Here is a 24,616-nt window from a genome sequence, read left to right as displayed (position 1 = left end):
TAATATATGATATACTTGAATATATTACTGGTATCAAAACGTCAAGTGTTAAGTGGGATCAGCATACTAAGTGGTATTAAATTAAAAATCACAGCTAGCACAGCCTCGACAACCACAAAGAACACATTCAATGACCTTTCCAGGCTCAAGGTCTCGCTTAGGGACCCGGCAAATGCAGGTGGTCTCGAAGTTTTGGCCGGAAGTCTGGATACAACGGAGGCAACAAAGGTACTCGTAACCCTGCTTACGCCACTTGGAAATCAAATTTGCATCGGCGTAGCCCTCTCTAACACAATAATCATACAATTCTCCTATATAATTGGGTTAAATTAGAATATAAGCAAAGTGGTGAATGGAAGGTATGAGAACTGGTATATATAGTAGAGTGTGTATAAAAACATACTTGAAATGAGTTTTTTTTGATAAAACATATCATAAATATATCTAGATCTTTGATGATGTATCCTAAAAATGGGCCACAGGATTTCAGTTCTACGTTTTCCCTCTCCGGATTCAAGCTGGGCCTGTTTCATCTTATCATCGAGAGATTCCAAAGTTTCGGAAATTAATTCCCATCCTTCCGGGGGAGGTTTAGTGTTTAAAGTCCGAACTCGAGGCATAGAAGAAATTTATTGTGAGAAATATAACAAAACCTAATTATATTCCCGACAAATAAATATATTTTCCATTAATCTATTTTATATATTTTATTTTTTAAATTATGTTAGAATAAAATGTAATTAATTATTAATAATACTTTTTAACTATAATTGTTATCTGAGTCTTCCCTATTTGGAACATGATGTTGTCATAATTTAATCACTAGTTATTGATTTAACCGTATAATTGTATATTGTTACTCATTTTGAATAATATTTATAACTTTGATCCTTTTTGTATAATTTTAATCTCACTATTTTAACATCACTGCCTGTGTGTAGTATAAACTTCTTAACCACAACCTTTCTAACTCATTATCTATCTCAATGTTATTTATTATGATTTAATTATGACACTCATATTGTTTATTTATGTTCTTCATATACACTTATTAAATTTTCTATTACTTTTTAATCATTTCATAACCTAACTTCAATTATTAGATCTGTGTGTGTATTGATACTTAACTGCTTGTCACTCTGAATATCCTAATATCTTATTTGTGTATTGATTTATTCTTTTAACCGATATTCTTTAATTATCTAATTTGACAATTATTCAAAATTAAAATCTATCAATATTTAATTGATTGAATATTTATTATTTTGATATTATTAGATGAAATTGTGTAAATGTACAATTAATTTACATTTAATTTATTTATTACTAATAATTTAACCATCATTTTAACTATTTTTTATTATTATTTTATATATAAGATCTTTTTATTATCTTTCAATTTGAATTTTTATTGTATTTTCCATACAATGTGTAATATTTTATAAGTAATGTTTGACCGGGTTTTATTATTAAATTTCAAACATTTATAACATTGTTAAACATGAATAACTTTTGTAGATGTCTTTCAATTGTACTAATATTTATATACTGTGCGCTTGTTACATCTAATAACATTATTGATATATCATTTCCCAACTTTAATTTTATTGCAATCCAGCTCGAAGATGTATATGGTAATGTTACTATGGTTACAATTGTACCCAATGCCAGTAATAAAATCGTAAAGGTCGTTGATAAACAACGTCAAATATGGAATAGAACATCAGTCGATGAATTTCTTAGCGAATTAAAGTTATATAGGCTTTATGGTGAGGATAGATTGCTTTTTATTGTATCGGTGGTTGATAATGTAAAATATGTGAAGTTTTATATTAAGCAAGGTGTACCTTGGATAGAAACATCAATGGAGGACTTCAATTCAAGCTTTGAAGCAATAATGAAAACAAGGGCGTTTGAACTGAGAGCAATTTTAGATACTGACACTTTTATGATTCAACGACAAATTTTTTCAGGAATTCCAGCCTACGTTTTCACACCATATAATGTTTTCGATGTTGTTATTGTTTGCCATAATCATCAAATCATCTGGTCTTGTCCACAAATAAGCGACAAATGTATTCGTATCATAGTTCATGGAGACTTGGATAAGCCTTTGCTACTTAATATAAGTATTCTGCACGATTATAAATCACTGTCTTCTGAAAAATTCTATCCTGGAGGGAGGTTAACTCAACAATTTGATATTATGAGAATGCACCTTTCAAGGGAATTTGTAAAAAATGTACGCCTTGCAAAAAAACGAGCTGGAAAATCACAAAAAGATCAAAAAGATACACAAGATGAAACTGGCACCGGTACCCAACAAGATGTTGAGCAAACCTCCAAAGATTCCAAAAAGAGCAAAGGAGGTAGATCAAGTTCACAAGGTCTTTCCGAACAGTTTGAACTTGTTGATCAAGTTCAAACTGACCAACAAAAAATTAAACGAAGGAAAATATACTATTCTAAAAAGAAAGAATTACAAGGTAAAATTAGTAAATTAAAATATCAACTTTTTATCACTGATGACCTACTCGAGCTTGAAAAAAAACTAGATCGAGAAGATGATGTAGAAACTAGTGAAAGCGACGAAGACGATTACTACGATGATATCCACGATAAATCGGAACAACCAAAAGAGAAGAGTAAAAATAAAAAGGTAAAAGAATTAGAAAAGATTTTGGCTAAAAAACAAGAAGAACTCGCTGAGTTAGAAGGCCAACTGGAAAAGTTAAACTCGTTAAATTTAACAGGGGTACTTGAAACGTTCAACGCATCATCGATCAAACAAAATTTACTGGAAAAAATATCAGCCATGAAATATGAGATATTAAAAATTGAAGAACTACTTAAACTTGAAAAATATATTATTGATACTGAACCCTGTTCTGAAGTGGAGATTCAAGATAAAAAAACTTATGAAAAAGACCAGGATAAGGATAAAGAAACTAGTGAAACGGACAGTTCAGATGAAGTTGATGATGACGAAGATCAAGAAGAAGATGATTATGATGAATCGGATGATTATGATGATTATGATGATGGATATGAACGAGGAGGCGATTCAGATGATGGCTCAGGTGCTGGAAATGGGAATGCAGGAGGTGAAAGTAGTAATCAAAACGAAGATAAAAATTCGGCTCATCAATATGAAGATAAATCTGAAGAAACGAGTACTAAACATAAAAAAATTGAAAAAATTGAAAAAGAACTAATTTTGAGAAGAAAGAAAATTAAACGTTTGAGGAGAGATTTAAGATCACTCGAGAAAAAACGATTTACGGGCGGAATTAAAGAATATTTAGAGGCGAAGGAACATATAGACAATGTTAATGCTAAAATTGAAAGTATTCAATATTCAGTATTTCAATTTAAAGAAATGATTAAACTCCTTAAAAAAAGTAGTCTTAATGGATCTTCTAAACAACTAAAGGAAATGAGAAGGGAGAAAATCAAAGAATTACAAAAACAAAGTGATGAATACTCAAAACAACTAAGCGAATTGCAAAAGGAATTAGAGAAATTGGAGGAAGAAAATTCGGGTCAAATTGATTCAGAAGAACTAGATACATTTATACAAAAAGAATTAGAAACGCAAAGGGACCAGGTACTTGAGAGACAAAGGGAACAATTGTATAAAAGAATAGATTGTTTGCATTTTGATATACGGCATTTTAAAAATGCAATTAGAATCGAGAAACAACACGATGATTGCCATAAATCGCAAATATACTCCAAAATAAGAAGGTACGAAAGTTTGTTGGAAAAAAAACAAAAAGAACTGCAAGCAATAGAAAATGATTTGCTTATCGTTGAATCCAAATTGCAAAAATCTGGAACTCAACCTCCAGATCACCATCATCAGCATCCGCCTGAACCAGTAAAAAGTATTAGAAAAGTGGCATGGTTGCATAAATCCCGCCCAACACCAACTAAAATCCCTCCATCAATTAATACAAACTATTTTAGATTCGAGAATATATTCCCCAAAACTGATAAACCCAGACAATTTACACCTAGGTTTACGGTTCCTTTACCCCAAGTGCATTCTCGTCTATCAGGACCATTTGGACAATATCAAACATATCACCCACAACAGCAAAATTCTCCATATCAACCAAGAGATCAGATACCTCAAGGAGCACAAGGATCAGGTAATTCTAGTGGAGAGCTAGTACCTGAAATTGTAACTCTTGAAGATTCAAGTGAATCTGATAGTGATTGTGATATACAACCAAGTTGTTCACCACAGCAATCAGGAACTGAACAAGGTGCTCAACAAGGTGCGCAGAATGTTTATCACTACCAACATTATCAACCTCCACAACAATCGGGAACAGAACATCACCAACACGTTCAGCACTACCAACCTTATCATCCACCACAGCAATCAGGAACAGAACAAGGTGCTCAACAAGGCGGGCAGCATGTTTATCAATACCAACCTTATAATCCACAACAGCAATTAGGAACAGAACATCAGCAACAGCAATTTCAACAGTATCAGACGTATACACCAACCCCTCAACAAGGACAACCCGGGGGGTATCAACCTCAACAAAGTCAAGGACATTTTGGCCAATTTGGAGCATTTAGACCCTATAGACCTACATTCCAATCACAACATGGACCAACAGTTCAACAGCAACAAGAATATCCGGGACAATCGGGAGCATTTATTCCATACCAACATTACAAACCACGTCCTGAGACATATCAAGCTAATTTTCAACAAACTGATCAACATAAAGAGCTGGAACCTGTGGATGAATCTCAACAGCATCTGCCACTAAAAAAGAGAATTCGATTAGATAAACAACCATCTAAAACGGGTCCTTATCAAACTGAACAAATTGAACCAGATCCCCGACATAAAGCGCAACAACAAGTCGGTTATACCGTTACTCACCCAGGACTGTTTACACCATATTCAGAGAATTTACAACCGGGACCAAAAGTACAACCAAGAACTCAAACTGGGACTACCGGGCAAAAACCTAGTCAACAGCAGGTTAGTGGTCCCCAAACTAGGATTCGTTCATACAGATTTCCTGTTCCACCTACACTACCTGTTCCTCCATTCACTCCTCAGAATTCCCAAACATTTGGAAATACAGGAGAACCTTCTGGGTTGCCTCCATTACCACCGATTGAGCCCTATCCACATAAATCAGTTGGTAACAGGGAATATATAGAAGAAAGATATTATAAAAACACCGAAAATGGATGGGTTAGAATACAAAAGATCCAGTATATCCATCTAATGAATAAATATGATTATCAAAAAGCAATGGGATCCGAACCCTCTGATAGCGATAGTTAAAATAACTTTTAAAATCATGTATTCGTATTATCTAGAAGGAACCCAAAAAACTTAAATCTTAGCCATGTAACATAATTTTAGCTTATTTATTCTGATGATCAGATTGATAAAGAATTTCATAGTACGAAACAAATAAAATTATGATTATTTCAAATTTTCTAATCTAATTGAGTATATAAACAAGACAAGTGAGTTTAAATAGTAATAAAACCATTAATTTTATGGTTTTGTGATTTTATGTTACCTAATATTAAAATTATGAAAATTTTACTCCTAGAACCTTGTTTTAAACAGTACAGACTTAGGTAAATAATTAAATATTAACGGCAATATTCAAAATTATGGTAATTTTAAAACAAAAAATTTATAGATATTACTAGGATCCTAGTATTTGGTTATATAATGTGTAGACGGATATTCATCTATAAAGCATTATTTCATTAGTATTTACTAAACCCAGATAGTTTCACATTATTAATAATAATAACTATGTGTAGTATAGGAACTTTCCAATTGTGTTTTCAGAAATATATCACAACTGGCACTATTAATCAATAAAGTACTTTTGTATACTAAGCCAAACAATCCATATTTTTAAACCAGAATAATTAGGTGGCCGATTGCAGAATGATATATGGTTTGTTCAAAAGCATATTTAGTTTGGATGAGTTTCAAGTTTTAATATATTTTGAAGGGTTTCATAGAGTTATTTTGAATCAAAATGATAACATGATCTGAAAAACTTAATATTCAAAAAGCAAACAGACATTAATTATGGTTCACATAACCCTAACATCTAATATTTATTAACATTAATGTAATAAATTCTAGCGATATCGTATAATTATTTTAAAAATTAATACAAAATGTATGAATGAATGTTGGAAAAAATTTTTTACTACATCTCAAATTAGTTATATAAAAAATAAGTAAGAAAAAACTAATTAAAATACAAATAAATAGGGTTTGTCCCCTGTTTATTTGTCTAAATTATGAAAAGTGTGTGATTGAAATCGACTTTTATAATAAATCTGTGATTAAATTAACAGATCTACAATCGTTGACACTCTAGAATATTTCTTGAACTTATTAAACGATTTTAATCATAAATTATGATTATAATTAACATTCATAATTGTGTGATCTTCTCAATTGTAGTTGCTTTTAAATTAGCATTGTGTAATGAAATTTTAGATATCTCAAATCCAGACCATCAAAGAATTTTTGAAGCTGTTACAGAATCTAATCAACTTTATTCAAAAATTACATTCTGCCCAAGAGCCGGACTTGTAGTCAAATCGGTAAAAGATTCAGTTCCAAATCAAACTTTGTGGGATGGACAAACCTCAGGAGGTGATCTCAATCTAGTTGATATTTACACTCTTAATGGAAATAAAAAAATAGCATTGTTGAGCACATTTTACCCTGATGGGTATCGATCAAGTTATTTTGAAAATGTAAATTACAGTTGGAATGAGATTCCACTCAATAGGTTTTACTCATTGTTAGATCAAATTAAAAATTCTGTAATATTTGATCTTTTGAATCCGTTTGAAGAGGAAAATTATGATTTGGAGATCAACTACACTTCTGGTCTAGCTGAATGGGTCCTGACACCAAAAGATAATATTTATGTGCATCAGGTCAAACAAGCCAATCAAATTATCTGGCAACGTGAAAATTTTGAAGATAAATGTTTTAAAATAATATTTCACGGTGATACTCAAACATCAAAACTGGTTAATGTAAACTTAAGACGTGGACAAGAAGGATCACAATTGTTTTTTGAAAAAAAAGATGATGGATGGCAGCCAGTTGAAAAAGAACAATTTTACCAAAAATTAAATCAGTTGGATGCAGAAGCTCTGGCAGAAATAGCTGACGAATTTGATGAAGAAATTCCATGATTTGCAAGTTTAATATAATATAATGATGATCTTAAGTGGGTTAATGAAAGTGAATTATTAGATCATCAGACGTCTTAAAATTTCTGGATTAGTATTAAAAAACATTTTATGTTTATTATTATTTCTTTGTATTTTTAGAGTTAAAATTAATTTTAGATTATATTAAATTTTCTTTGAAATATATGAATTATTTGACACTTAGATTTAAAATAAAAAATGATGAATTTTAAAACATATGTTTTTATTTTAATATTTAATATTGTACTTTTTTCCAAGTTTGTTAAGTCATACCAAGTCTTTGATATTGAAAATCCAGATCAAAACTTGGTTTTTTCAACTTCTGATAGCGGTGATGGGCCTGTACTTGCAAGGACATTTTCACTTAAAAGTGAATCAAATGTTGTAAAAGTTAAGTATGGTAATGAAAATATCTGGACTTCTGGCGTTTTTGGTGAGAAAGTTGTGTCAATTCAAATAATTAAAGCTTACGGACTTAATAAGTTGTTGACCATTGATACACTAAATAATGGACTACTTGTTACTTACTATTTTCGTTGGTTACAGTATTCATGGAGATCAATAACTAATAGAGGCTATTTAAGTATTAGAGCTAGTATTAGAGTTGACCGTGTTTTAAATATAAAACCGCCTTTCGACACACAAACTTTCGAAATTCACCATAATCAAGTGTATGGAATGGAATCAACTACTATTGTTACAAAAGATGAATATGAAGTACGTAAAGTTAATGACGGGGATAATACTGTATGGACGGGAAATATTAATTTGAAATGCAGAGGAGCTATAATCCACGGACCAATTCAAGCGCCAAAATTAATGCAACTACACTTAATTAGGCTTGAAAATGAACATACCAGCATTTATCTTTATAATACGGAAGGTGGTTGGGTTGCAGTGTTAAGACCAATGTTTTACAATATTTTGGCAAGGTTGGATGCTGAGGAAGAACAAAGACGTCGTGATCAAAGTGCTCAAAATCAATGATTTAATGAATAAAAGTTAGATAAGTTTATTGGTTTGCTTTTTAATTTTTACTTTGTATTATATTATTATTTCATATGATTTAAATGAAGGACTATTTATTCAATTGTTGAAAACTTTAGGAATTATTGTGGTTTAACATTTTAGATACAATAATCTATAATATACTCGAATGCTGTTAATACATTTTTTATAAGATATAGTTAAATTTAGAAATAAAAAACGTTTGTATTTTATGTTGATCATAAAAGTTCAGTTAAATTTGATTTCAATTTTAATTTGAGAGACTGTTTTAATAATTTTTAGATTTGAATCTTTTGTATGTTTTAAATAATTTAAATTTTAACTTATTCAATGTTTTATGAACGATCTGTTTCTAGAAAAGTTTATTTTATTCTTTATCTTTTTAAATAAATGTGTAATCTCAATAGAGGTTGATTTGAACAATCAACCCAATCAACAATCTTCTCTAGTGATTCATGATACTGATGGGCCATTGCTTATTACCTCATTTATATTCAATCCTCAACCACCAGCAACTCTTATTAGAGAAGGTGATGTTGTGATTTGGACTGCCACGTTAATTGCTGAAAGAGCAGTATTTATTGAATTATATGAAATTTACGAAGAAAAAATTTTGATATTTATCAATTCACAACATTTTCTTGGTAATAACTTTTATTATTATGAAAAGGTTGAGCAAGAATGGATTCAAAGAACAGAAGAACAGTATCGTTTATTGGTCAATTGCACTCTTACTGACCGTTTGTTATATTTAGATAGAGAAATGGACCATGAAACTTTTAGCATATCTGATGAAGATGTATATGATGACATATCAACACTATTTATTCCAAAGGACAGGTACAATCTCGTTGGAATATATGACGGTGATCAAACTATCTGGGAATCGAGTGGTCTTATGGATAAATGTGGTTTCGTAAAAGCTAGAGGATTTCAAGGAGAATATAGTTTAATTTATTGTAACATACTGAATGAATACACAATAGAAGAACGATTTTATCATAAAAATGAAGGGATGTGGGAAGGTGTTTCAAAAAATCGATATTATGAATTGTTAAATGAAATAATATTACAAGAGCAGCAGGAAGAAGAATCTGGTGATTAGTAAACGAAGTGATCTTAGTTTATTTATCCTGAGTGTTATGAGAAATAATATAAATTTTGGTTACAAATAATTTTTTATAACTCGAAAACTGTTAGATATATAACAAGTGATATACTAAAAACGGAAGATTTTAGTAATTACACAATTTATATTAAATTTGATTAGTTAAAAGAGAATAAGTGTTTTAAACAATTATTTATTATTAGTTTATACATTGTTAATTTAAAGTGTTTGTTTATTAAATGATTCCTAGATTTATGTTATAAATATCCAGAATTTAGAGTAAAACTGACCATCGTTATGTATTTGGTGTAATCAATGAATTTATGTGAAAAAATTGGTTATATTTTTATCACAGTATATTCTCAAAATTCTATAACATTTTATCTAAAATGAAGATTGATAAACCTGCATTTGGAATATTAAAAGACTAATAAAAATATTTGACAATATATATATAGGACAAATAATAACTAACACATTACTGGTGTGTAGGAGGGGTTTGGGTTAGTATGTAACAATGATTTCACTCGACACAATAAACACATATTATGGTTAATGTAGCACCCCAATGTGCCCAATCAGTTGGTAAACACATGATAATAAATCAAAAATGACAAAAATTATTTTTTGCTAAAATGGCATTTAATGGATTTAAATAGTTGGGATGAATTTGGTGTTGTGTTGACCATTTTGGGATTATATGAGGAATCTAATACAGATTAGTACGTTTTTGATTATTTAAATAGTAATTTTTGTTATAATCCATATTAATTTTTAAATTTTGGCCATAAGTTTATACCGAATCTATTAATTGATCTAAATATTATAATCTTTTTACCACAATTTAGATCATTAATAGTTATAATATTTATTAAGCTCATTCTTTATATTATTCCATTTAATATTTGAGAACAATGTTAACCATTTATAAGCATTTAATATTTATTATTTTAATATGTTTTAATAAATTTGTTTTTTCTGCCGACAATGCCATTAACTTAAAAGATCTAGACAATGATCCTGGGCTAGTTAATACTTCAGGAAAGAAAGGGCCTGTACAGACTGTTAAAGCTATTCCGGTATCAAGAAATAAATATAAAACTGTCAAAGACGGAGATAAAATCATATATCAATGTTCTGGTGATAGTGAAGGAATTGATTCTGTTTCAGTCACACAATTTTATGATAAATTTAGACTAATGTATATATCACTTACCACTGCCGATTACTACGTAACTGAAAGTCTTTTCTTTGTCCAATGTATGAGTGATTGGCATTTAATTGACCAGGATATTCATGATATTCTTTCTGATGCATGTCTTAATGAACGTAATTTGGAAATTGTTGACTTTGATAATGATGGATCATACATAGTAGATGAGCATAATCTTCATGGATTAAAGGGAACTGGATTTATACCGAAAGACGAAGTTCAAGTAGTCGGAGTTTTCCATAAAGGAAAGCCCATTTGGACCGCTAAAGATCAGTCAAATAAATGCACATCTGTTATAGTACATGGGGAACTTCAATTAACAACACTTGTCAACGTTAATGTTATTTTCCAAACTGATGAGGAATTGAGTTCGGATGGTGAGGAACAACAACAACCTTATCAAAGTGAATCTGAAAAGGGTCAAGAACCTGAACAAAAACAACCAGATCTACCTAAGTTACTTGAAAAATTGGAAGTACAAAAAAACGAAAAATTAGAAGAATTGAAAAAAAAATTAAAACAAGAATCAAAAACATTAGAACCGGGTCAAGATCTATGTCTTATGTCTTATCCTACAATATTAAGATCAATATTTGATGATGAAGAAAATGAAGAACAAAAGTCTCAAGAAGCAACTTCTACTGGATTGAAAGAAACTGAATTAGAAAATCAGCTATTTTACGAATACATTGATGAAAAATGGACTAAAGTATCCAAAAGTAAATTTTACTCAAGGTTGAATGAGTTAGATACTGAAATGATGGCACAATCAAAGGAAGAAGAAGCCACAGAGTGAAATAATAGGAAAATAAATCTTGAAGCATAACGCATAATATTAATTTAAATAAATATATTGTAGTTGTAAATGTTAAATATGTTAATAAATAATTTAGAAATGTTATACATATTATAAAATTTATTAATATTAGAACTATTCATGAGATCAATATAAACTTGATTATTAAGTACACATTTGAGATATTTCAATACTTTATGATCCAGAATATCAGTAAGGGTCATTATTGTGGTGGATTCATATTGTCATAATTTATCAATTGCTTTTTGAAGTATTTAAATAAAAAATAATTTAATACATAAATGATTACTTTTAAGAGCATTGAACATGTTAGACTTAGAATAGATTGTGACATCAAATGTACCACAAGATCACATACCCTAATTTTACATGGAATAATAGATCCATAAAATGGATAATTGGGTTGAAAATTCATAATAAATAAAGTTATGATAGTCGTATACGATTAATTTTTTATTTTACAAGGTGATCTCTTAGTAATTATTTTATAATATTCAACGTTTAATATTTTAAAATTAAAATTTGATATTTGATCTAATAAATGTTTTATTGAAAACAATATGAATATTTTAAATACAAATATAATTATTTTATCTTTTGCAATTATATATTTGAATAAATTCGTTACTTCGAACGAAATTTTCGATATTAAAAACCCTGGAATCCCTGCGGTTACTAATCATAGGGGTCTAAGTTATCGAGAAGAATTATATATCCCACTGCAGACTGCTCGTATTACTAAAGTTACAATCGGTTCTAAGGATGTGTTTACTTGCGGAGAAGAACAAAACGTTGAAAATCTTATTGTTATCTTTCATGATGATGTAGAGAGACTAGTGCATTTATTAATTAGAAATCCGCAGGGATACACAAACTTATTTCTTGAAAATATTAATGGAGCATGGAGTCAAATTGAAGAGACGGATTATGAAAACATGAAAGCCCTCCTTAGGAAAAATCTTAAATTAGACATAGCTGAAGAATTTGATAATAATACATATGATATTGTAAGACATGATTTGTATGGATTGCCGTCGTATATTATTTCTTCTAAATATGAGTGCGATTTAGTTGGAATTTATGATAATGGCCGTCCCATTTGGGAACAAAATAATCAAAATCATAAAGCTGCATTTGTGATAGTTCACGGAGAGTTAAGTACAACAACTTTAGTTAATGTCCTTGTTAAAGGTCAAGGAGAATCATATAATCGATATTATACTAAGGTAGATTCCGATTGGAAAGAAATACCAAAAGCACATTTTTATTTAACGTTAAATACACTTGATCTCGAAATTCTTATAAATGAGGTGCAAATAGAATAATGAATTTTGCAAGAGTATCAAAACTTTTAAATCAAATGTCATACTGGTTTGATAATGTATTTTCAGTTGAGAAAAAATACATAAATTTTAATTTTATATGGGTATAAACAATGAAAATAAAAATTATAAGATCATTTTAATAATCGATTTTAACCACACATTTGAGATATTTCAATACTTTATGATCCAGAATATCAGTAAGGGTCATTATTGTGGTGGATTAATAGTAATAATTTATCAATTATTTTTTCAAATATTTAAATAATAAATAATTTCTGATACAATTTATCATTTTTAAGAGTGTTTAACTTGTTTGTTTGTAATAGATTTTGAGAACAAGAGGGTTATTAAATAACTTACCATATTTTTAAGATGAATAATAGATCCGTATCGAAGTATAATTGGGTTGAAAATACATAATCGAATAAAGTTATGATAATCATATCTTATTAATTTTTTATTTCTATTAAATATTGTATCAATAATTTCATAATATTCAGTGATTGATATTTTAAAATTTAAATCTATATGTTTGATATAATAAATGTTTTATTGAAAACAATATGGGTGTCTTAAATAGAGGCACAATTATCTTACTTGTAATTGTATATTTGAATAAGTTCGTTAGTTCAAATCGAACACTCAACATTCTAAGACCGAGAAGAACTAGGGTTGTTACTCATCAACTTGGACAATATAAGGCTCAATTATTAATTCCTAGAAATACCATTAGTGTTACAACTGTTACAATTGGTCAAAAGGTTGTGTTTACTTGCGAAGCACCTGAAAAGGTTGATTTTGTTTTTGTTAGGTCTCTTTATGGTGTAGAAAGATTACTAAATATAGCAGTTATAAGACCCAATCGCCAAAGAAATGTATATCTTGCTTATACAAGTGGAACTTGGGGTGAGGTTGATCAAGACACCTTTTCAGGAATGAAAGAAATTCTTAGGACTGACCGTAAATTAGATATAGCGGAGCCACTTGATGTTCTTACATTTACTAGTGAAAGACACAATTTGTATGGGCTTCCGGCATTTGTTATTTCCTGTAAATATGATTTAAATCTAGTTGCAATTTATGATAATTATGAAGTAATTTGGCAACAAGAAGACTACGAGCAGTCGGCGGCATTCCTCATAGTTCACGGAAGGTTAAATTCAACAAATTTAATTAATATAATTGTTAAAGGTAAATCGGAGTCATACAATCTGTATTATAAGAAGAACGGTTCTGAATGGGAACAAGTAACAAAAACCGAATTTTATTTAACATTAGACTTGCTTGATCTCGAAGTAATCATTGATCGAATAGGGTTTGAATAATGATTTTTAACAAATTATCTAAAACATGAAATAAAAAGTATATTTATTGTTTAAATTAATTGACATGTAAAATATTGTTGATAATAACGATTTATTTTCTTAAACGAAGTATTAATTAAAAACCTAAATGAAATAAAACCAAAATTTTTAAATTAAGAACAATTTATATTACCGTCGATATAAATCAGATGTATGATTACACATATTGGTTATGAAATATTATTAAGATCTGAATAAAATGAAGATAAAAAAATTTAAGTTACGTATTTCAGATATTTCTGATTTAATTCTAAGTTTAAGCTGTCGGTGAGTTGATGGTTCAATTTTAACGAAATTACACAAAGTTTCGATGATTAGACACTCAGATCTAGAAATACAAAAATATATATTTTAATTTTAATCTATTTTATATATTTATTTATAATATGTTGAATAGTACAGGAGTGATATTGAGTTTTAACTTTTTTTAACTTTTATATATTTTTTATTTGTGAAGTCCTCCGGTTTGTAGGCATCCTATGTAACATGAGGACTTTATTGTTTGTCTTAACATCGACGTTATTAATAATTTTTTTCGGTTTAAATACACATGTAAGATCTAACCCTGAAATGACTCTAAATATTTCAAGCAATGGCGATGGCGAGTTTTCACTGGTTAAACAAAAGCATTTAGGGATAATGATTTACACCTATGGAGCTACTCTTGGTCAAAACGTATCCAGAGTTATTGACGGAGGTTATCCGATTTGGAATTCGAATGGTGGTCCTAATAGGGTGAAAAACGTTGTTGTTTACTCTTACGGAAGTAAACATATGTTGTGTTACATTATTTTTTTTCCTAGTAATGATTTGACCAAGTTTTACAAGAAAAAGATGAATACATGGGAAGAGTTAACTCCCAAAGAATTCGAAGAATCATTACATAAAATGAAGGTTGAAAGGCATTTGGATGTAACCGGCCCTTTCGATGAAAGCGTTTTCATAATCGAGAGCAAACCATCATTTGGACTGCCCCAAGTAATTTTAACGCCTTTGGGTGATTTTAGAATTGTTAGAATCTTTGAAGAGAATTCAATTTTATTGGAAGATTATGACGGTGCTAAAAGATGCACTCAAGTTATTATAAATGGACCTCCAGGTGATCCTAAGCTCGTTCAAATCACTGTTTCAATTGATAGTTTAGTTTACCAAAGATATTTTGTAAAATCAGAACAGGGTTGGGAAAGAGTAACTATCCAGGAATATAGAAGAACTTTCCTCAAAATTGATAGAGAATATATTGACAAAGAAAAGATTGAATCAAACGATTAAAGTTTAAACTTATAATATTATTTTAACATTTACGAGTAATACACTTTCTCAGATAATAAAATGTTATTAGTCTGTATCATTTTCCAAAGATAAATAAAGGGCTTTGAGTAGATTTCTCCTCTTAAACAGATTAAAAATATCATCTTTAACTTCTTTATATCGTTTTTTGCCAGAGTGAACTGTTTCCTTCACAACTTTAATCCTTTTACTGAGGTCCTCAATTTCGGTTTTTAATACCTTGGCTACAGTTTTCTTTGAGTCCAGAGAGAAGTTAAAAATGGTTCCAGTTGATATTTTCTTGATGTAGTTAATATTTTCCTCCAAATCTGACAGAATGTTTTCAGTTTTTTTAATATTTCTTATCGAGGTAGAAAGTTGTTCCTCTCCCTCATTTAGCCTCTTTTTGGTTAAATTGACCACTTCAGTCATCTAAAAAATTATATTAATAAGTTGAAAGTGGAAATAATTTACCGTTTGGCACTTGAAAATGAGCTTAAAAAGCTCGGAATCGGATCCAAGAACCTCCCGAACCCTGTCATCGCTGAAAAAAGATGGTTGAAAGTTTCTAACCTCATTGAGTTTACGTTATCAAGAGCGTTTTTGGGTGGATTATTAAGGGCATGAACGATGTTTTGCTTCAATTTATTGAATGAATCCACCAACTTCCTTTCACCCTCATCCTCGTGTATCCTTTTGCCTGAGACGTACTTGTCATAATCTACAAACTTTGAAACGACTCCCCAAACTACATCTACCAGTGGTTTATCATATAACTCCCTCGGGCACCTAAAATTACAACATAAGGATCTAAATGGTCAATAAAGGATAAACTAATTTAATAAGGTGGATGAGTACCTAATCGAATCTCCGTCGGACCAGTAATGAGGAACAGGGTTTAACATCCTAAACGACACCCTCTCAATTGGATATTCCTTAGGAATTGTTCTAAAAACTCAATTTAACCACTTTTTATCTGTTAAATATTGACAGACTAGCACATTAAAAGTATTATATGAGTAAAATATAGTAATATTATTGATAAAATAAGGTACATTTCGAGTATACATTTGGACCTCCCGAAAACTGATTTAAGAGGCAATGTAAATACAGTTGATCTGAAAGCCTTTGCCCTAACTTAAAATTATAAAAACTTGTTATTACATACAGCGAGGAAATTCCTCCTTCAAAAGAAGAATCTGACCCATTCTATCATAAAGCATTTCAATAAAGGGTTATAACATTACAATAAATAAACATAATGCTTCGGTGATGTATTTTTAATGTTATAATGATAGTCGCCATAATAATGTAAATTATACATTATGTTACACATTACTATCAAAGTGAACAAGAATAGAGAATTAAAAGATATATACTGAAATATAAGAATCTGTAATAAACTTTAATAATTTTTGATTTGATTTTTAGTTATTTTACAATTTACACATAATGTTAGTATGGTGTTTGATGTTTGTTGTTTTTATTAATTGTTAAAGATGTGTAATGAATTATAACCATTTTCCTATTATTTTATTTTTTTTAATTTCAAATTACTTTATTTTTTGTAAATTTAAAACTGAAAATGATTCAATTCCACCTTCGTTGTTGGAATCAGTTGAGAATGCACGAACTAACCTCAAAGTAATTCCATAATTATTTTATTTTCCACAGGAGTTTCAGGAACTATATAAGCTCACCAGGGGTGAGATCTTGAAGTTTAGTGACCTTATCAAAAACATCCCAAACCACGATTCATACACCTAAATATCTCTTATTTTAAAATGTTATACAATGCCCTATTTAATTCTTTTTATACTTGAAATCCTCATCAGTTATTACTCAAATACTTAAAGTTACCATAAATACTTGGATACTAAATAAATAAATACAATTTGATTACACAATTTCATCAGAAACAACATAACATATTCTAATTTAGACCTTTCAAAACATCGCTTCAACATGATTTTTAACTGGTGATCTGATATATTTCAATACTATATGATGCAGAATACAGTAAGGGTAAATACAGTGGTGAATACATAGGCATAATTTTACATCATTTTTTGAAATATTTAAATAATAAATAATTTTATATGTATCTGATTATATTTAAGAGTGTTGAACTCCTTTGTGTAGAATACATTTTGACAAACGTAAACCAGATCACATACCCTAGTTTTAACATGAATAATAGATCCGTAAAAGGGATAATTGGGGCAATAATTCATAATCGAATAAAGTTATGATAATCATATCTTATTAATTTTTTATTTCTATTAAATATTGTATCAATAATTTCATAATATTCAATGATTGATATTTTAAAATTTAAATTCATGTACATTATTAGGTTCAAACAGTTGTTTGTTACAAAACAATATGAATATTTTAAATACAAATATAATCCTTTTATCATTTGTAATTATACATTTTGATAAGTTCGTTAGCTCAAATCGAACACTCAACATTCTAAGACCGAGAAGAACTAGGGTTATTAATTATCGAATAGGTCATTATAAAGGTCAATTATTATCCCCTAGAAATACCATTAGTGTTACAACTGTTACAATCGGTCAAAAGGTTGTGTTTACTTGCGAAGCACCTGAAAAGGTTGAATACATTTTTGTGTATTTTCTTTATAATGTAGAGAAATTAATTCATATAGCAGTAATAAATGATGGTAGAGTTAGACATGTATATCGTGCATATATTAGTGGAGTGTGGAGTGCAGTCGATCTTAATAATTATATGGTAATGAAACAATTACTGTTAAAAGATCGTAAATTAGACATAGCTGAAGAATTTGATGATTATACATTTGATATTGTAAGACATGATTTGTATGGAGTTCCAGCATATGTCATTTATTCTAAAAATGAGTACGATTTAGTTGCAGTTTATGATAATTGTCATCTTATTTGGCAACAAAATCATCCAAATGATAAAGCTGCATTTGTGATAGTTCACGGAGAGTTAAGTACAACAACTTTAATCAATGTCCTTGTTAAAGGTCAAGGAGAATCATATAATCTATATTATAATAAGAATGGTTCTGATTGGGAACAAGTAACAAAAACCGAATTTTATTTAATGTTAGACTTGCTTGATCTCGAAGTACTCATTGGTCAACTAGGGGAATGATAAAGAATAGTACCAAAGTATGTAAACTTTAAATAAATAAACATAATGCTTCGGTGATGTATTTTTAATGTTATAATGATAGTCGCCATAATAATGTAAATTATACATTATGTTACACATTACTATCAAAGTGAACAAGAATAGAGAATTAAAAGATATATACTGAAATATAAGAATCTGTAATAAACTTTAATAATTTTTGATTTGATTTTTAGTTATTTTACAATTTACACATAATGTTAGTATGGTGTTTGATGTTTGTTGTTTTTATTAATTGTTAAAGATGTGTAATGAATTATAACCATTTTCCTATTATTTTATTTTTTTTAATTTCAAATTACTTTATTTTTTGTAAATTTAAAACTGAAAATGATTCAATTCCACCTTCGTTGTTGGAATCAGTTGAGAATGCACGAACTAACCTCAAAGTAATTCCATAATTATTTTATTTTCCACAGGAGTTTCAGGAACTATATAAGCTCACCAGGGGTGAGATCTTGAAGTTTAGTGACCTTATCAAAAACATCCCAAACCACGATTCATACACACATAATAGGTTTACACAGGTCTCTGAACCTGCTAATGAGGCTAAAATAAGGTAAAAATAAATTTTTATACCTTTTAATAAAATTTTCATGAAAATCTTGTTTCAGGGAAAGTTTATATGTAACTCAGTTGAAGAGATCACGTCCACAATCAACTGTTTCAATAGACGTTAAAGAGGTATTAATAGTAAATTTAATTGAAAAAATGTAATTTTCACTAATATTCTAATCAGAATGTGGAAGATGTTGTTAGAAACTCAACTGATTTAAACTCTTTCACTGAAGATCCTTATGAAAATTATTTTGAAGTATTTTACCCATTCAGAATTATATAATCTATAATAATTATAGGGTACTAGTTAATAATATAATGGTAATATTACGATAGAATGAGCTTGAGAGGATGGAATCTGAGCGTTAGTTACACATAGAAATGTAAATTTTGTTATTTTAGTTTCTTCAAAAATAAGACTTAAATCTATATCCGTACGTTTAAACATTTGGTGGCATTATTTGTTCAGGATAGCCTTAATTCACTGGGCGAAGAGGTAAAATTCTTCTAAAATTATCAAAATATATGGAAAAAATTTTAGGTTGAAAGACTAATGACGCCTAAAGATTCCACTAAAAAACACATAGCCAAAAAATCAAAGTTCGTAAGCAACACCTTATTCAAACATATGACAATATTTATGTTAATTTTTTAAAAAATTGAAAATTTTCTAATTTTTTCAAGAAAAGAGGAATCTGTTGGTAAATTAGTTTGTGAGGGATCAAATTACTCATAACCTTATAATTGCAATTTAATATTATCATTTTACTAATATACTATTTCTATAATATTAATATATTACTACCATTATATAATTGTATTGTGTATGTTTGATGGTTATATTGTAATTTGATGGAAGATGTGTATAAAAGATGTGTGGATCCTTCTTGTTTTGATAGGGATCCTTCCATTAAGTTAAACCGTCAATATCCTCCTGATAGAGGTGAACTTGGCAACGCCGGTTGGCTTTTCCTACACACTTTAGCTTCAAAATACCCTAAAACTCCTGTAACCAAATATATATTCATAGACATATACTTATTATTATGTAGCCATATTGAATATTGATTAGGATGAGGATAGTAAGTTGAAAACTTTGGCCTTTTTATATTCATTTGCTGATATGTACCCCTGTTCAGTTTGCAGGGACAGTCTGGTTGACATTTATAAACGTTTTCCACCCAGGGCTGATTCTCGAGAAAGCCTTGTAAAGTGGACTTCAGATATCCATAACTGCGTAAATCAAGAAATTGGAAAAGAACCTGAAAGGTACTCTTATCAACAACTCCTGGAAATGTACCCTCCGGACTAATTATTGCATTGTTAATACAGTACGAAAATACGGTAAACTAAATGTAAAATGATACTAAATTACAGCCAAATTAAGCTGAATTAAAGATGAAATGAAGATAAAACTTTATAAAATGGATTCCATATCATTTGGATTAACTTCATCAAAGCCTCTGGTGTATTTTTCCATGTCCTGTTCAATGAATTGGAACTTGCTCTTATCGAAATTACTAAACTCATTGGCCAGTTCAACCTTCCCGTCGTCATGGAGCTGGTTCGAGTAGTATCCACAGCCAGGGTTACAGCATACAAACACGAGCATCATCGCATCATCGGTGACTCGCTCAGGAAGCTGGAAGAAAACAGCCTTCTGGTGACCACACTTTAAACACCTCCAACGTGTAGTCCTACCCAATGTCGGATCCTTAACAACCATTGGTGATACAAATATATTCTCTCTAAACATAACGCGGTTAATATTTTATCAACACACAAATACGTATTATTGTAGTATTTTAAGTATAGTATTGTATGTAGTTGAGCTAAAGTAGAAACTTTCCGGCTATATTGTAGTCGGTGCGATAAATACAGTTATCTTCAGAGCTTTTGGAGTCTGAAATCCTCGAAAAGTCACATTGCCTGCAAAAGTACCTCAACTGCCTCTTAAGAATATCAGCCTTTGCATATAAAATGTTATTACTAAAGAATTATTCATTATGTTATATAATTATATTAAGTAGATAACTAATATATATAGCAGGAACCATTCAGGGCAAAAGTTAATCTCTGTCATAATGTGAATAAATTAATGAAAGTGAAAAATTAAATTAAGAAAAAAATTCCATACCCAATGGGGAACAAATATTGCAATAATTATAATAAATCAGGTCCATTATAAAAAACAATTAGTTAAAATTGGTGAAATGATTAGTGAAGGTTTATTTTTTCAATTAGTTTGATCGACTTGAGCATTAGAAAACTTAGAATCCGACCTGATTTTGAGGCAAATTACTGAAACAAATTATCTGCACTAAAATCTACAATTTATGAGTGAAGTTGCGATATTTAGGATAAAATATTTCCTGAAATTATTTTATGGAATTTTCCGAAATACCTATTGAATGGAAGCCATAGCACAGTAAGAAAAACTCCCACAAGTGCCCAGTTCCCTAAAATATCCCAAACCTACCCAATCGTCACCCATATTTCAAAATATACTATGTATACTATTTGTATAATTACCATTGAGTTTTTCCAGAAAAAGGAAGTGAGAATTCCAGTGTACAACACGAGCAAATAAACGAGGTTACAGCAGTAAAAAACCGAAATTCTCCCCTTTTGCTTTTCAACAAATAATAAAAACCCATCAAACTAATAATTTATTTAATTACATAATTAATTTTAGGGAAATAATTATGGGATAAAGTATCAAAAAATACTATTGAAAGATCTGTGTATTGGATCAGTGGTATGTAAAGGCAAATAAGGTCTGCTATGAAAGCTGAGAAAACTGCCATATAACATGTGTTAAGGTCAGATTTTGAAAAATCCCTCCTCAAAAACCTGATTAAAATGTGTACCCAAATGTGTAAATTGTTGGCTTAATTAATGGAATAATTATGAAGTTATTTTTAATTATTATTTAAAAAATTATTTACAAACGTTAAGCTTTTGATTTTATGTTTTTCAGGCCGTGAAGGCTCGTAATACTCGACATCAAGTGGAATCATCTACCAATAACACATTAATAATAAAATTTAACACATTAAAAAGTTTAACATGTTTATGAAATAATTTAAATATTGGAATCAGTGTGTAAAAATGTTTAAAATAAGAAATTAAAAAAGTGAAAATTTAATTTACAGAATTAACTAGTGTTGCCATATAATATCCGTTCATGCCTCTGGACTCTGGAAGTTGAAGTATCTGTTCTTCAGGGTGTAAATTATACTTTTTTGAGAAAAAATCAACTTGAGACTGATTTTCAGCCTTGAAAATACTGCACGTAATGTACACCAATTTCCCATTATTCTTCAAAAATGGCAAAGACTCCTCCACTATCATCCTCTGATTCATCACCAAGCCATTCAACTATTAATTCATTAGAAATTAACACAATTGTCTTTAATATATAAAATTACTAGGAATTAAGCTAAAATACGTGTAAATATTAAGTTTTATAAATATAGTTATTTCTGTTGTCACGAGTTAACACTTTGTGGTACTCAGTAAAATAATACTAAAATATTAATTTTATGAGTAAATAACTATAAAATAAATACGTTTTCTCTATTAAAAGTCCATTTCCGGTCAGGATTAGTCCTACAAGCACCGATTCCCGAACAGGGAACATCAACGATAACCTATAGTTCAATTTATCAATGTGTAAAAAAATAAATAAAGATTACATAGTCCATTTTCCCGTAGAACTTGTTCATTTTTTCTAAATTTCTATCAAGTATATAATAGTTCCTGATTCCTGCCTTGTGCATCCTTTTTTTGGCCTAAATCAAGGTGAGAAAGTAAAGTTGAACCTTTTGGAGCAGATTATTATTCACATCGTGAAGGTAAATTCGACCTCTATTACCAAGTTTTGGACCGAAAACAAGTGATTTACCGCCAGATCCACAGCAGAAATCCAATACATGATCTCCCTCAGCACACTAAAAGAATATTAATAATGAGTGAGTTTCGGTACGTTGATGTTTTGGCCTATTATTTGACTAGACTCGTCTTGTATTTCCACAATTCCTGACTTATATTCAGGGCACTCCAACAACTTCCGTTTATCCTGCACAAATAAACCAGAATTAGAAAACACACACTTCTCAACTGGGACTCCTATAAACACATTTAACACTTAACTATAACTGGAAATAGATTATTATAAAATATGGTGAAATTAAAGGTACAAAAATGAATAATTTGATATAAATGGTACCCTTGTGAAGTAAAAATTTATAGGCTTTGTCTCTTGAGATTTTAAGGGTATTGACTCTAAGGAAAGTGACTGGCTCCTCGTTGAGAATATTGCAAATTCTCACAGCCTTTTCTGGTCCATATTCATCCTCAATTAGTGAGAAAAGCTCTTCAGGGAATGAACACCTGATGTGAGGAGCTAAATTCTTGTTATTACTCATCAGGCGCCATCGATCACTGAGTAAATAAGTGTTCATAACTGAAGTCCAGGTGAGTGGTTTGGAACTTGTATGCTCAATTAACAGTTTCCAGCGCATCACTTCCCGAAAGTGCTGTGAAATCCATGCCCTATTACCTGTTGAAACCCTATTAGCCATGAAGTAGAACTTCAGAAACGCAGAGATCCCAAGGCCAGAGGAGTTTATCCTAAAGTATTGGGATAAACTGTTCTCCAAATGCCTCGCCCTTATACTATTTATTCCCAACATACAGCAACTCACACATTATACCACAAATATCGTATTATTATTCTTTCATTGTAATATTATTGTATTTTTTGTTATTTTATTAATAAATATTTATACTTGTTTTTAAATTTTTAGAAAACTAAAATTTTGTAAAAAATTATTGATACACATTATAAAGGGTTCAAAAACAAAATCTAAAAAATTTTTACACAACTAAAGTAACATATACACTCAAATGATTGTTACTAATTTGGATAATAATGGAAGGTAGGAGGATTCCTAATGTGTTGGTGGTGGGAACTCCTGGTTGTGGGAAGAGTACGTTATGTGAGAGTGTTTTGAAGAGGCTTGATGAGTTTTTTAGTTCGGATCCCTCGGAATCACGTCATGTAACCCATCTTGACATCGCAAAGTTGATAAAGGAGAAGAGGCTTTTCAATGAATGGGACGATGAGATGGACTGTTCAGTGTATGACGAAGAGCTTTTAGAGAAGGAATTGAGCACTTATAACCTTTCAAAGGGCGGATTTCTAGTCGAGTTTCACAGTGTTGAATTCTTCGAAAACGAACAATTTGACCGCGTTTACGTTCTTCTAACTGAGATTGAAACTTTAGCCAGGAGACTGGAAGCCCGTAACTACAGTGAGTCAAAGGTTAAACAAAACCTACAATGTGAGATCTTCCAAACTTGCCTTTTTGACTCTTATGAAGTATTCGACCGCTACAAAGTTATACCAGTCGACTCCAACAATGAAGAAGACCTAGAAAATAATACTCAATCTGTAATCGACTATTTTATTGACTTCTCTTACTAATATACATACACATGTACAATATACAGTAT

At 29.9% G+C, this 24,616-nt stretch overlaps 18 protein-coding genes across 18 annotated transcripts; 13 read left to right on the top strand and 5 right to left on the bottom strand.

The window, feature by feature from the left end:
- Positions 1 to 10: 10 nt before the first annotated feature.
- On the bottom strand, positions 11 to 1,090 carry bud31 (uncharacterized protein). The gene is made up of 2 exons (XM_759690.2): positions 404 to 1,090; positions 11 to 311 (listed from the first exon to the last, which is right to left on the bottom strand). Exons 1-2 carry the CDS (start codon positions 618 to 620, stop codon positions 82 to 84), a joined length of 447 nt encoding a protein of 148 aa, XP_764783.1. The 5' UTR covers positions 621 to 1,090; the 3' UTR covers positions 11 to 81.
- Positions 1,091 to 1,645: 555 nt separating this feature from the next.
- Positions 1,646 to 5,323, top strand: TpMuguga_02g00216 (uncharacterized protein; the record flags this gene model as incomplete). Its single annotated transcript, XM_759689.2, has 1 exon — positions 1,646 to 5,323. The coding sequence occupies one exon, from the start codon at positions 1,646 to 1,648 to the stop codon at positions 5,321 to 5,323; it is 3,678 nt and encodes a 1,225-aa protein (XP_764782.2).
- A 1,112-nt stretch (positions 5,324 to 6,435) lies between these two features.
- Positions 6,436 to 7,259, top strand: TpMuguga_02g00215 (uncharacterized protein; the record flags this gene model as incomplete). Its single annotated transcript, XM_759688.2, has 1 exon — positions 6,436 to 7,230. The coding sequence occupies one exon, from the start codon at positions 6,436 to 6,438 to the stop codon at positions 7,228 to 7,230; it is 795 nt and encodes a 264-aa protein (XP_764781.1).
- Positions 7,260 to 7,446: 187 nt separating this feature from the next.
- TpMuguga_02g00214 (uncharacterized protein) lies at positions 7,447 to 8,235 on the top strand (the record flags this gene model as incomplete). Its single annotated transcript, XM_759687.1, has 1 exon — positions 7,447 to 8,235. One exon carries the CDS (start codon positions 7,447 to 7,449, stop codon positions 8,233 to 8,235), a length of 789 nt encoding a protein of 262 aa, XP_764780.1.
- A 181-nt stretch (positions 8,236 to 8,416) lies between these two features.
- TpMuguga_02g00961 (uncharacterized protein) lies at positions 8,417 to 9,439 on the top strand. Its single transcript, XM_759686.2, has one exon. It carries the CDS (start codon positions 8,594 to 8,596, stop codon positions 9,359 to 9,361), a length of 768 nt encoding a protein of 255 aa, XP_764779.1. The 5' UTR covers positions 8,417 to 8,593; the 3' UTR covers positions 9,362 to 9,439.
- Positions 9,440 to 9,850: 411 nt separating this feature from the next.
- On the top strand, positions 9,851 to 11,426 carry TpMuguga_02g00213 (uncharacterized protein). The gene has a single exon (XM_759685.2). It carries the CDS (start codon positions 10,279 to 10,281, stop codon positions 11,371 to 11,373), a length of 1,095 nt encoding a protein of 364 aa, XP_764778.1. The 5' UTR covers positions 9,851 to 10,278; the 3' UTR covers positions 11,374 to 11,426.
- A 507-nt stretch (positions 11,427 to 11,933) lies between these two features.
- Positions 11,934 to 12,992, top strand: TpMuguga_02g00212 (uncharacterized protein). The gene has a single exon (XM_061305335.1). It carries the CDS (start codon positions 11,955 to 11,957, stop codon positions 12,717 to 12,719), a length of 765 nt encoding a protein of 254 aa, XP_061161307.1. The 5' UTR covers positions 11,934 to 11,954; the 3' UTR covers positions 12,720 to 12,992.
- A 193-nt stretch (positions 12,993 to 13,185) lies between these two features.
- On the top strand, positions 13,186 to 14,343 carry TpMuguga_02g00211 (uncharacterized protein). Its single transcript, XM_759683.2, has one exon. The coding sequence runs from the start codon at positions 13,283 to 13,285 to the stop codon at positions 14,042 to 14,044; it is 762 nt and encodes a 253-aa protein (XP_764776.1). The 5' UTR covers positions 13,186 to 13,282; the 3' UTR covers positions 14,045 to 14,343.
- On the top strand, positions 14,344 to 15,355 carry TpMuguga_02g00210 (uncharacterized protein; the record flags this gene model as incomplete). Its single annotated transcript, XM_759682.2, has 1 exon — positions 14,344 to 15,355. Exon 1 carries the CDS (start codon positions 14,570 to 14,572, stop codon positions 15,353 to 15,355), a length of 786 nt encoding a protein of 261 aa, XP_764775.1. The 5' UTR covers positions 14,344 to 14,569.
- Positions 15,356 to 15,421: 66 nt separating this feature from the next.
- TpMuguga_02g00209 (Prefoldin subunit family protein) lies at positions 15,422 to 16,811 on the bottom strand (the record flags this gene model as incomplete). The annotated part of the gene is made up of 6 exons (XM_061305334.1): positions 16,521 to 16,811; positions 16,408 to 16,489; positions 16,211 to 16,300; positions 15,926 to 16,141; positions 15,827 to 15,896; positions 15,422 to 15,784 (listed from the first exon to the last, which is right to left on the bottom strand). Exons 1-6 carry the CDS (start codon positions 16,573 to 16,575, stop codon positions 15,422 to 15,424), a joined length of 876 nt encoding a protein of 291 aa, XP_061161306.1. The 5' UTR covers positions 16,576 to 16,811.
- Positions 16,812 to 16,852: 41 nt separating this feature from the next.
- On the top strand, positions 16,853 to 17,658 carry TpMuguga_02g02225 (putative integral membrane protein). Its single transcript, XM_061305540.1, has 4 exons — positions 16,853 to 16,996; positions 17,027 to 17,138; positions 17,295 to 17,453; positions 17,553 to 17,658. Exons 1-2 carry the CDS (start codon positions 16,859 to 16,861, stop codon positions 17,117 to 17,119), a joined length of 231 nt encoding a protein of 76 aa, XP_061162104.1. The 5' UTR covers positions 16,853 to 16,858; the 3' UTR covers positions 17,120 to 17,138; positions 17,295 to 17,453; positions 17,553 to 17,658.
- A 79-nt stretch (positions 17,659 to 17,737) lies between these two features.
- Positions 17,738 to 18,499, top strand: TpMuguga_02g00208 (uncharacterized protein; the record flags this gene model as incomplete). The annotated part of the gene is made up of 1 exon (XM_061305333.1): positions 17,738 to 18,499. One exon carries the CDS (start codon positions 17,738 to 17,740, stop codon positions 18,497 to 18,499), a length of 762 nt encoding a protein of 253 aa, XP_061161305.1.
- On the top strand, positions 18,484 to 19,868 carry TpMuguga_02g00207 (uncharacterized protein). Its single transcript, XM_061305332.1, has 9 exons — positions 18,484 to 18,927; positions 18,958 to 19,097; positions 19,153 to 19,222; positions 19,278 to 19,352; positions 19,433 to 19,460; positions 19,499 to 19,530; positions 19,566 to 19,592; positions 19,638 to 19,696; positions 19,781 to 19,868. Exons 1-9 carry the CDS (start codon positions 18,790 to 18,792, stop codon positions 19,830 to 19,832), a joined length of 621 nt encoding a protein of 206 aa, XP_061161304.1. The 5' UTR covers positions 18,484 to 18,789; the 3' UTR covers positions 19,833 to 19,868.
- An 80-nt stretch (positions 19,869 to 19,948) lies between these two features.
- Positions 19,949 to 20,875, top strand: erv1 (Erv1 / Alr family protein; the record flags this gene model as incomplete). Its single annotated transcript, XM_061305331.1, has 2 exons — positions 19,949 to 20,104; positions 20,169 to 20,875. 2 exons carry the CDS (start codon positions 19,949 to 19,951, stop codon positions 20,406 to 20,408), a joined length of 396 nt encoding a protein of 131 aa, XP_061161303.1. The 3' UTR covers positions 20,409 to 20,875.
- NRPB9A (RNA polymerases M/15 Kd subunit family protein) lies at positions 20,514 to 21,241 on the bottom strand (the record flags this gene model as incomplete). The annotated part of the gene is made up of 3 exons (XM_759677.2): positions 21,151 to 21,241; positions 20,942 to 21,085; positions 20,514 to 20,844 (listed from the first exon to the last, which is right to left on the bottom strand). Exons 1-3 carry the CDS (start codon positions 21,177 to 21,179, stop codon positions 20,514 to 20,516), a joined length of 504 nt encoding a protein of 167 aa, XP_764770.1. The 5' UTR covers positions 21,180 to 21,241.
- Positions 21,242 to 21,332: 91 nt separating this feature from the next.
- On the bottom strand, positions 21,333 to 22,250 carry TpMuguga_02g02345 (putative integral membrane protein; the record flags this gene model as incomplete). The annotated part of the gene is made up of 6 exons (XM_061305561.1): positions 22,049 to 22,250; positions 21,826 to 21,949; positions 21,629 to 21,757; positions 21,501 to 21,571; positions 21,428 to 21,468; positions 21,333 to 21,397 (listed from the first exon to the last, which is right to left on the bottom strand). The coding sequence occupies exons 1-6, from the start codon at positions 22,114 to 22,116 to the stop codon at positions 21,333 to 21,335; spliced, it is 498 nt and encodes a 165-aa protein (XP_061162103.1). The 5' UTR covers positions 22,117 to 22,250.
- Positions 22,241 to 24,018, bottom strand: rsmB (uncharacterized protein; the record flags this gene model as incomplete). The annotated part of the gene is made up of 6 exons (XM_759676.2): positions 23,328 to 24,018; positions 23,085 to 23,227; positions 22,921 to 23,049; positions 22,795 to 22,890; positions 22,669 to 22,749; positions 22,241 to 22,477 (listed from the first exon to the last, which is right to left on the bottom strand). Exons 1-6 carry the CDS (start codon positions 23,791 to 23,793, stop codon positions 22,241 to 22,243), a joined length of 1,152 nt encoding a protein of 383 aa, XP_764769.2. The 5' UTR covers positions 23,794 to 24,018.
- On the top strand, positions 23,836 to 24,606 carry AAK6 (AAA domain protein). Its single transcript, XM_759675.2, has one exon. The coding sequence runs from the start codon at positions 24,033 to 24,035 to the stop codon at positions 24,585 to 24,587; it is 555 nt and encodes a 184-aa protein (XP_764768.1). The 5' UTR covers positions 23,836 to 24,032; the 3' UTR covers positions 24,588 to 24,606.
- The last annotated feature ends 10 nt before the right edge of the window (positions 24,607 to 24,616 follow it).

This window comes from Theileria parva, chromosome 2 (assembly GCF_000165365.1).
Source record: "Theileria parva strain Muguga chromosome 2, complete sequence, whole genome shotgun sequence".
NCBI lineage: Eukaryota > Apicomplexa > Aconoidasida > Piroplasmida > Theileriidae > Theileria > Theileria parva.
The sequence above is the reverse complement of the archived record's forward strand: the minus strand, read 5'-3'. Positions and strand labels throughout refer to the sequence as shown.

Coding starts and splice junctions, on each gene's coding strand:
- bud31 (XM_759690.2), bottom strand. CDS start 620: ATGCCTCGAGTTCGGACTTTAAACACTAAACCTCCCCCGGAAGGATGG. Junction 312..403: donor TCAAAAAAAACTCATTTCAA/GTATGTTTTTAT, acceptor CCAATTATATAG/GAGAATTGTATGATTATTGT.
- TpMuguga_02g00961 (XM_759686.2), top strand. CDS start 8,594: ATGAACGATCTGTTTCTAGAAAAGTTTATTTTATTCTTTATCTTTTTA.
- TpMuguga_02g00213 (XM_759685.2), top strand. CDS start 10,279: ATGTTAACCATTTATAAGCATTTAATATTTATTATTTTAATATGTTTT.
- TpMuguga_02g00212 (XM_061305335.1), top strand. CDS start 11,955: ATGAATATTTTAAATACAAATATAATTATTTTATCTTTTGCAATTATA.
- TpMuguga_02g00211 (XM_759683.2), top strand. CDS start 13,283: ATGGGTGTCTTAAATAGAGGCACAATTATCTTACTTGTAATTGTATAT.
- TpMuguga_02g02225 (XM_061305540.1), top strand. CDS start 16,859: ATGAATTATAACCATTTTCCTATTATTTTATTTTTTTTAATTTCAAAT. Junction 16,997..17,026: donor ATGCACGAACTAACCTCAAA/GTAATTCCATAA, acceptor TATTTTCCACAG/GAGTTTCAGGAACTATATAA.
- TpMuguga_02g00207 (XM_061305332.1), top strand. CDS start 18,790: ATGAATTATAACCATTTTCCTATTATTTTATTTTTTTTAATTTCAAAT. Junction 18,928..18,957: donor ATGCACGAACTAACCTCAAA/GTAATTCCATAA, acceptor TATTTTCCACAG/GAGTTTCAGGAACTATATAA. Junction 19,223..19,277: donor TTTCAATAGACGTTAAAGAG/GTATTAATAGTA, acceptor TATTCTAATCAG/AATGTGGAAGATGTTGTTAG.
- AAK6 (XM_759675.2), top strand. CDS start 24,033: ATGGAAGGTAGGAGGATTCCTAATGTGTTGGTGGTGGGAACTCCTGGT.